This window comes from Onychomys torridus, chromosome 1 (genome assembly GCF_903995425.1).
Source record: "Onychomys torridus chromosome 1, mOncTor1.1, whole genome shotgun sequence".
In the NCBI taxonomy this organism is placed as follows: Eukaryota; Metazoa; Chordata; class Mammalia; order Rodentia; family Cricetidae; genus Onychomys; species Onychomys torridus.
Window position 1 is genome coordinate 10,698,290 of NC_050443.1, and position 9,359 is coordinate 10,707,648.

The following is a 9,359-nucleotide window of genomic DNA, read 5'->3' on the forward strand; positions in this document are numbered from 1 at the left end:
AAAATCCATATTAACCAGAAAAGCTGCCCTCTGTTTATTCTGCCACTTGAGGAAGATCACGGAATTGCCCACCATGTGCCCAGCCCTGTTCTTTGCCATGCTGGGTTCCCAGTAGAACCCTGGTCTACTGCAGCCCCAGCCTCATGGATTTACAGCCCAGTGGGGAACAGCTGCACACACTGTCCTCGGTGCTGTCTGTTCCGTCCTGGCTATGTGGGGAGACAGGGCTGGACTGGACCCCGACTCCTCCTCCCCAGTGACTCTGGCCTTCAGGATGTAGCAGACAGAACCCCATCCACACCAGCTCACCGCCTGTGGGCGCACTGCCTGTCTATCCCTGGCAGGCCCTGCTGCTCCCTTGTTGGTTTTATTGTTGAACAAACTCTTATTGGAGGGACCAAGACGTTGGAGAGCCACCCCAGAGGAGAATGGCTCTCATACAATTTCTGGCCAGTTGCCCTGGCCCCAAGGCCATCCCTTGGCTGGCTTCTGTGCAGTGCTGACAGGAAAAGCCTGCCTAGCAGCTGGGGTGCCATCACCCACCAACTGGACACATGCTCTCTGAGCAGCTACTCAGTCGGGATCAGGCAGGAACAAGACAAGCTAGCATCACCACCATGGAGCTGGCACTCCAGTGCAGGAGCAAAGAGCTGATGCTGGGGAGATGGTGCCATGGCACAGTCCTTGTCTGGCATGCCTGAAGCCCTGGGTTCAGTCCCCAGCACTGCATGAACTGCATATACCTGTCATCCTAACACACTGGAGGTACCTCATGTTCAAGGTTGAGAACTCCATAGGGAAACTCGGGTAAGAACAAACGGTCATGACTGCAAGGCCTAGCAGCCCAGGCCCCTGCGTCGAATCAGTCAATAAAGGTTTATTAAAACAGCGTGCGAATTCACTTTCACGTTGCTGGCCACCTGAGCAGGGTTTGAGTGTCTGAGACTCAGAGCTGAAAACAGTTACAGTTAGCCACTGCCCCTCAAAGAAGAGGTTGGCTGACTTGGTAAACCAAGGGCATACAAAGGCCTCGTGTCTCACAGGAGCTGAGCGTGGTGGCGCCACGCCCTTAATCCCTGCACTGGGAGGCAGAGGCTGGTGGATCTCTGTGAGTTCTAGGTTAGCCTGATCTACGTAGTTCCAGGGCTGCCAGGGCTATGTAGAGAAACCCTGTCTCAAAAACAAGACAAAATAAATAAATAACTCTTGAACAGGTCATACACAGAGTCTCTTGAGGCCTACACACCCCACACACTAGCCCCTCCCCCCTCTGCCCTTCTGTGTTCCTGACCCCCCCAGTCCCCACAGAAGCCACTACCAGCAACCGAGGAAGGACTTGGGCTTCCATCGAAATCCTTGAGAAGGAAGAGCTGATGTAATCCATCAAGAATATGTTGTGTAATAATTCGGTTCTCTCTGTATGCAGATCAGTGTTGTGTAATCGGGGCATGTGTGTGTAGATAATGACATTGTGTCTGATGTTGCACATATATCTCTGGAATGACAGTTTAGTGAAGTCATCACCCAGCAGAGCTTCCTCCTATGTCCTGTTTTGTGATAATCCCATTCATAGAGATGAACTATATTGGCCTGGTGAGATGGCTCAGCAATTAAGAGCTTTTGTTGTTCTTACTGAGAAGTCAAGTTCAATTTCCAAAACCCACACAGTGTTTCACAGCCATTCCTAACTCCAGTTCCAGGAGATCAGTACCCTCTTCCAGGCATACACATGGTACACAGACACCACACAGTCATTCATACACATAAGATGATAGATAAATGTAGTGAGTCTTCCTCTGTTCCACCAGCCAGCTCCCAAATCATAACAGAGACTTCTTGTTGATTATGAAAGCTTGGCTGATGGCTTAGGCTTGTTTTTAGCTAGCTCTTAGAACTTAAATTAACCCATTTCTACTAATCTATGGTTTTTTTTTACGTGGCACGGTTACCTCTACTTTGTAATGCCCATGCTGCTTGCTCTGTGTCCTGGCTACTCTGCCTTTCTACTTCCCAGTGTCCTTTGTGCCTAGAAATCCTGCCTAGCTATAGGCTGTCAGCTTTTTATTAAACCAATCAGAGTGACACGTCTTCATACAATATAAAGGAATATTCTACAACAAATATATATATATATATATATATATATATATATATATATATATATATATATATAATTATATAAAGCCAGGTGTGGTGGCCCATGCCTTTAATCCCAGCTAGGGAGGGAGGCAGAGGCAGAGGCAGGTGGAACTTTGGGAGTTTGAGGCCAACCTGGTCTACAGAGCTAGTTCCAGGACAGCCAAGGCTCTGTTACACAGAGAAACCTTGTCTCAAAAAAACCAAACCAAAAAACAAAACAAAACCTATATAAACATGTGTGTGTGTTTGTACACATATGCACATATGTGTTTTGTGCACCTAATATGTATTCTAAACATAAAACTGACCTGATGTGACAGCACCTACCTTAATCTCAGCTATGACTGAGATAGGAAGATTGTTACAAGTTTGAACAGCCTGTATGGTGACTCACACTTGGGAAGTGGAGGCAGGAGGTTCTGGAGTTTAAAAGGTCATCATCAGATACATAGCAAGTTTGAGGCCAGCCTGGGCTACATGAGAGCCTGTGCCAACCCCACCCCTACCCCCACCCTCACGCCAAAAATAAGCTTAAATGGTGCACACTTGGAATCCCAACACAGGAGGTGGAGATAGGAGGATCAGGAAATCAAGGCTAGCCTGGGCTAAGTAGCCCTTGAACTGACTGAGTAGTGAGTTAAGTGCCAGTTTACATGAGACCCTGCCTCAAAATACAGAAACAAGCCAACAACAACATTAAACACTAGCGAGCGTGGGTGGGTGTGCCTGCACACTCAGTCGCTCAGGAACAGGTAGGAGGGCCCCTGGAGCCTGGGAAACATGGCAAAAGCCTGACTCTGCCAGAGCCAGGGGAACTCGGAGCTCCAGTTGTGTACCATGTCTGAGCTCTGCACAGGTGTGAGCAGCCACAGCGGAGGATTCTGGGTTAATATGTCAGATGTGTCTCAAGTCTAATTAAAATGAAAAGTACTCACTGCTTTCTGCCTGACTGGATTTCATAAAGGGGAGCCCATGTAGCCAGCTGTAGTGGCAAACCCTGATAATTCCAGCACTCCGGAGGCTGAGATAGGAGGAGGCCAAATTCAAAGCCAGCTAGGGCCAGGTGGTGGTGGTGCACGCCTTTAATCCCAGCACTCAGGAGGCAGAAGCACATGGATGTCTGTGAGTTTGAGGCCAGCCTCGTCTACAGAGCAAGTTCCAGGACAGCCAGGGCTAGACAGAAAAACCCTGTCTTAAAAAAAAAAAAAAAACAACAAAAAAGAAAAACAACCAGTGTACCTGGTGAGAGCCTGTCTCTAAAAGAAAACAAACAGTCTTTTGTAAAGGAGGAGCAGGGAGCAGAGCAGCTGATTTGGTGACCTCAGGTTACAGAATCAAACTCCACGTCCCTGTTAGGCCTGCTTGGGTGGACCATCACTGATGAGCTAGATGGGTTTGCAGAGGGGCCAGCAAAGCCCGAGGAGAAACACCCCTGTTTACTGGCTGCCACGGAGGCCTCGTGACAGGGCAGGTGAGATGACTCCAGAGAGGGTGCAAAGCCCCCTGTGGGAGTTTGTGCTCTTGAACGCCTCTGCTCGACCAGAGTTCCCAGGCTCTTCCACATCCCTCCAGGGCAGGGAACAGGACCTCTCAGGAGTGGAGTCCCGGGACCTGCTATTGCACAAGGAACCATCTTAAGAGTCAGAGTCACCGGAACATTATAGAGTTTCTGTGGTCGGTGTGAGGAGGTCAGTTATAATCAGGAACTACGGTGAGCCAGGTGGTGGTGGCTCACACCTTTAATCCCAACACTCGGGAGGCAGAGGCACATGGATCTCTGTGAGTTCGAGGCCAGCCTGGTCTACAGAGCAAGATCCAGAACAGCCAGAGCTGCACAGAGAAACCATGTCTTGGAAAACTAAAAAAAGGAAAAAAGAAACTCCGGCTAGCTGCATACCTTGAACTCCAGTACTTGTGAAGCTGAGGCAGAAGGATAGCCTGGACTACATACTTGCAAGACCCTGTCTTAAAACAATGAGTGAGGACAAAATGACTCAGGATAAAGGTGCCTGTCTCCTGAAGACCTGGATTCAGTCCCTGGATTGCACAGGGTTGAAGGAGAGAACAGACTCCTGCAGGTTGTCTCCCGACCTCCACACAAGTGCTGTGGCACATGAGCGTTGCACACACACAAATAAAATGTCGAAGGTAAATATAAGATCAAGTGGAGGCTGACAAGACGGTTCAACAGGCTAACTCATGGCGGAAGAAGAGAGTCAGTTCCCAAAAGCTGTCTCTGATTGCCACATTCTCAAAGTGACTCATCACACACACACACACACACACACACACACACACACACACACACACAGAAAAATGCACAAATGAGGGAAAACAGAAATTCTGTCATTAGCAGAAACAACTAGTGGGTGTGGCCATGGCCAGTGCCTCAGGACAGTTTAATGGGCTGGACATTCCAAGGGCCTTTAAAGATTATCTCTCAGGATCCTAGGGCAAAGGCCAGGCCTCTGTGTTACAAGGCTCATCTTTGTACATAAAAGAAAAGTTCCCAGGATGAAAGAGAATTCAGACAGAAGATAGAGGTGCGGACAGAGGCAGGGAGACAGACAGAAGTCCCTCCACTACCCTGTGGAGCACAGACCGGTCCATCACCAATGCAATCAGCCCTTAAACCCTGAGGAATGAGCAAGTCTTCCGGGTCTGTTTCACCATGGAGGTAGGAAAAGGTATTTCAGATATGCAGGGATAGCATCAAAGTCATTATCAGCCACAGAGTGAGCTCGAGTCCAGCCTGTGCTACGTGAGAGTCTGTCGAAATAGGAGCTAAGATCTGGGCATGCTGACTCATTCATAGCTGTAACCCCAGCCCTTGGGAGGCTGAGACAAGAGACATGCTATGAGTCTGAGGCCCACCTGGGCTACAGGGTAAAACCCTATCTTTAAAAAAATAGCCTGGGAAGATGGCTCACTGTACCTGCTGCTAAACATGGGAACCTGAATTCAGATTTCCAGCAGCAACATCAAAAGTTAGACTTATGGCTAACAAGGTGACCCAATGCCTGTGGCCAAGCCTAGGGACCTGAGTTCAGTTCCTGGGACCCCCACAATGGAAGGAGAGATCCAACTTCCATAAATTGTCCTCTGACATCCACAAGTATGCCTTGGTATCCACATAATCACACAATACAATAAATAAAATAATGTAAAAATTAAAATGAAAGCAGGGTTGTGGCAAACATCTTTACTCCCAGCACTCAGGAGGCAGAGGCAGGCAGATTTCTGAGTTCAAGGCCAGCCTGAACTACAGAGTGAGTTCCAGGATAACCAGGGTTACAGAGAAACCCTGTCTGGAAAAACCAAACAAAATTAAGATGAAATTGGATGAGGTGGTGCAAGCCTTTAGCCCAGCAGTCAGGAAGCAGAGGCACAAAGATCTCTGAATTTGAGGCCAGCCTGCTCTACATTGTAAGATCTAGGCCATCCAGGCCTACATAAAGAGACTCTGTCTCAGAATAACAAACCTCAGAAAACCCAAGAAAGAAGGATTCAAAACACCAAACACCCTTTTGGAGATAGATACTTGGGGATATACTCCAACAAGTCTAAATCCAAATTGCCCAAAGACAGACTAATGAGGCCAGAAATTCCAAAGTCCTAAGGCTCATCTCCAGGTATCTCAGAGCAAAAGTCAGTCCTTCAAAAGTCAGGCTTTCATATGGGTAATCTTTTCTTTCAAGCCTGGCTGTCCTGGAACTCTCTTTGTAGACGAGGTTGGCCTCAAACTCACAAAGATCTACCTGCCTGTGCCTCCTGAGTGTGGAGATTAAAAAGTCATGTGCCACCATGCCCAGTTTATCTTTACTTTTTTTTTTTTTTTCTTAATTATGTATATAGTGTTCTGTCTGCATGTGTCCCTGCAGGCCAGAAGAGGGCACCAGATCACATTACAGGTGGTTGGGAGCCACCATGTGGTTGCTGGGAATTGAACTCAGGACCTCTTCTTTACATTCTTGAGTGCACATAAAAGAGAGATTTCCAGGTCCAAAGAGAGAAACAGTTTTCAAGTAGAAGATAGAATCCAGCCAGGGGTGGTAGAGAATGCCTTCAATCACAGCGCTTTGGAGGCGGGAGGATCTCTATCTACATAGCAAGACCCTAGCTCAAGGGGTGTGTGTGGGGAGAAAACCGAAAAAAGAGGGGCGGGGTGGTGTGAAGACTTCATGGGAAGATAGCCCTGCAGCCTTGGGGACAGCCAGTGTGTCCATGACTGAAAAACAGCATTTGAGCGAAAACAAAAGCTTCAGAGACGCTGGGCAGAGGTGGCACACGCCTTTAATCCCAGCCCTTGGGAGGCAGAGGCAGGAGGATCTCTGTGAGTTCGAGGTCAGCCTGGTCTACAGAGTGAGTTCCAGGAAAGGCGCAAAGCCACACAGAGAAACCGTGTCTCCAAAAACCAAAAACCAAAAACAACAAAAAGCTTCAGAGACACTGAGAGCCCAGGGCAGCAGCTCCAGTGGTGGAGAGCTTGCCTCGTGCTCACGAAGCTTCTCCAGCATTTGAGAGGCAGAGGCAGAGACAGGTGGATGTCTGTGAGTTCCTGGCCACAAGGCGAGTCTCAACATACACACACAGGCACACACTCTCGCGCACGCGCACGTGTGCACGCGCACACACACCCCAATTGACAATAAGGGCTTAGGCGGGATTGTGAGGACAAACCTAATTTACAGAGCAGAGCCCTAGTGCAGGCTACAGAGGACTGCTGTCGAGATCAGCAGCTGCCCTGGAGGCGGAGCACTCTGGGGATCCAGTTATTTTCCAGAGCTTCCTTTTATGGGGTCCAGGAGGAATTTGGTTGCTAAGGGTGCTCTGTGGGCAGTTCTCTTCCTCTGGCTGATCAATTAGGTCACAGTCATTTTTTATGCCAAGCATGCACTGTCCCATAATGTAGAATTTAATTTTTAAAATATCTTATTTCTTATTTGTGTTTATGTGCGTGTATCTGTGTGCGCCATGTGTGTTGGGGTGCTATGGAGGCCAAGGGAGGGCATCAGATCCCCTGGAGTGACAGGCGGTAGTGAGCTGCCTAACATGGGAGCTAGAAACTGCACTCCGACCCCGAGCAGGTGCAGTATGTGCTCCTAACCGCCGAGCCATCTCTCTCCCCATAGTGCATGACTTTAGTCACGCACACCCAGTATGCACAAGCATAAGATGGTAAGTAGGGGATCCTCCCTAAAATTCACTTGAATACACAGTTTAGTTTTTGTTAGTTTATGTTGTTTTTTCAAGACAGGGTTTCTCTGTGTAGCCCTGGCTGTCCTGAATCTCACTCTGTAGACCAGGTGGTCTTGAACTCACAGAGATCCACCTGCCTCTGCCTCCTGAGTGCTGGGATTAAAGGCATGCGCCACCACTACCTGGCAATTTATTTTTATGTGTATGAGTGTTTTGGGGGGTCTTGTATCATGGGACCTCCTTGTGACCCTAACCTGCAGTGGTTACCAGACTGGAAGGTTCTCGCTCTCCAGCCAGGTTAGCATTTTCACCCATACCCACTTTCCATGATCTTCTGGACATTTTTAAAAAATTTTAATGTGTGTGTGTGTAGCTCAGGGGACAACTCTGGAGTGGTCTTCTTCAGGTTCTGGGGATTGAACTCAGGTCATTGGGCTTACATGGCAGGCACCCTGACCCACCACCAAACAGTTGCTGACTTTGGATTTTTTTTATTCAATTTTTCATTTTTTATTTTATTTATTTATTTATCTATTTTTGGTTTTGAGGCCAGAGTCTACCTCTAGGCCAGAATGGCCTCTTGTTTCATTCCCCTGAGTGCCGAGACCATGGCCTCCTGAAAGCACCATGACCTGCCTACTGGAGGGGGCTGGAGGGGGCTCTCATGTTGTTCGGGCCAGTTTCCAAAGATGACCTTGAATTGTTTTTGATTGTTTTTTTGTTTTTTGTTTGTTTGTTTTTCTAGACAGGGTTTCTCTGTGTAGTTTTGGTTCCCGTCCTGGATCTCACTCTGCAGACCAAGCTGGCCTCGAACTCACAGAGATCCGCCTGGCTCTGCCTCCCAAGTGCTGGGATTATAGGCCTATACCATTAAACTCTGTACCGGGGATTTTAAGTATGGGATCTCGAATGCTAGGCCAGCATTCCACCGACTGACTCACATTCCCAGCCCCTGGACCATTTTAAAACCACGTCCTCAGGTTCCCCTCTTCCCCTCCCCCAGGCCAGATGAGTCCTTATTCTAAGTGTGTGGACTGGGTGCCTGTTCTCTGCGCAGGCGATTTTGTCTCTGATCCCCAAGACACGGAGCAGGGGCTGGTGCTTACAGGGGACAAGGAGCATCCCAGGCCACAGCAAACCCTGACCCCTTTCTTCCCTGCAGTGTACCACTGGGCAGAGATGCGGACCAAAATGAGCATCATGGGCTTCCACGCTGAATCCATCAAGCCACTGAACGAGGTGGCAGCGGCCGAGCTGGGCGCGAACCTGCTGGGCGAGGCCATCATCTTTGGCTGCGCTGGCAGCTGCCTGCTGCTGGAGTTCTGGCGCCAGCAGTCAATGAGGCGCCGCAAGGAAGGGGAGCGCATAGCCTCACTGCTGTCGTTGAGGGAGGACTTGGACCGCCTGGAGCAGGCGCTGAACAAGCTGCAAGTGCAGGTGCAGGTGGCCGTGCAGAGGAGCGAGCTGGACCAGCTGAGGGCCGAGCTGCGGGCGGAGCTGGAGGAGTTCAAAGGCCAGATCTGCACGGAGCGCCAGGAGCCCGAACCCGAGCCGGAGCCCCAGCCCCAGGCCCCCGAAGCCTCCTTGTAGAGACCGCAAGACTCTGGCCTCGGAGGATGTGGATTGATGTCTGGCCTTGTGCCTGGCCTCCCTGCATGGGCCCATCCCTGAACGGGGCCAGCTGACATGCCCTGGTCTCTGGGGACAGAGGGATCCTAGGCCGGGAGTGGTGTGAGTGCTCCTTTCCACGGGGGTCTCTCACCCACTGGTGGGACACGCCAGGGACGCTCCCAGATCCCCAACCCCAAACCACCAGCTCTCCGACACCGAACGTGGAAAGGGAGGGCACAGCGTGTTGGGGAGCCACCTAAGAACCCTTAGCCTAGGGCACTGGTCCATCACCCTGGAACACTCGTTCGTGCCTTAGTGTCCCGACCCCATCTCCTCCATCTACCTCACTTTTAAGGGAAAGAGGCCGGGTCTGCACGGTGTCACTCTGGCTCCTCCTGCCTTTACTCCGA

At 49.9% G+C, this 9,359-nt stretch overlaps 1 protein-coding gene across 1 annotated transcript; it reads left to right on the plus strand.

Moving 5' to 3' along the window:
* The first annotated feature begins 8,508 nt into the window (after window positions 1-8,508).
* On the plus strand, window positions 8,509-8,928 carry LOC118587663 (optic atrophy 3 protein homolog). Its single transcript, XM_036193692.1, has one exon. The coding sequence runs from the start codon at window positions 8,518-8,520 to the stop codon at window positions 8,926-8,928; it is 411 nt and encodes a 136-aa protein (XP_036049585.1). The 5' UTR covers window positions 8,509-8,517.
* Window positions 8,929-9,359: the final 431 nt, after the last annotated feature.

Bases quoted from the DNA above. Each gene is read 5' to 3' on its own strand.
- LOC118587663 (XM_036193692.1), top strand. From the start codon at position 8,518: ATGCGGACCAAAATGAGCATCATGGGCTTCCACGCTGAATCCATCAAG.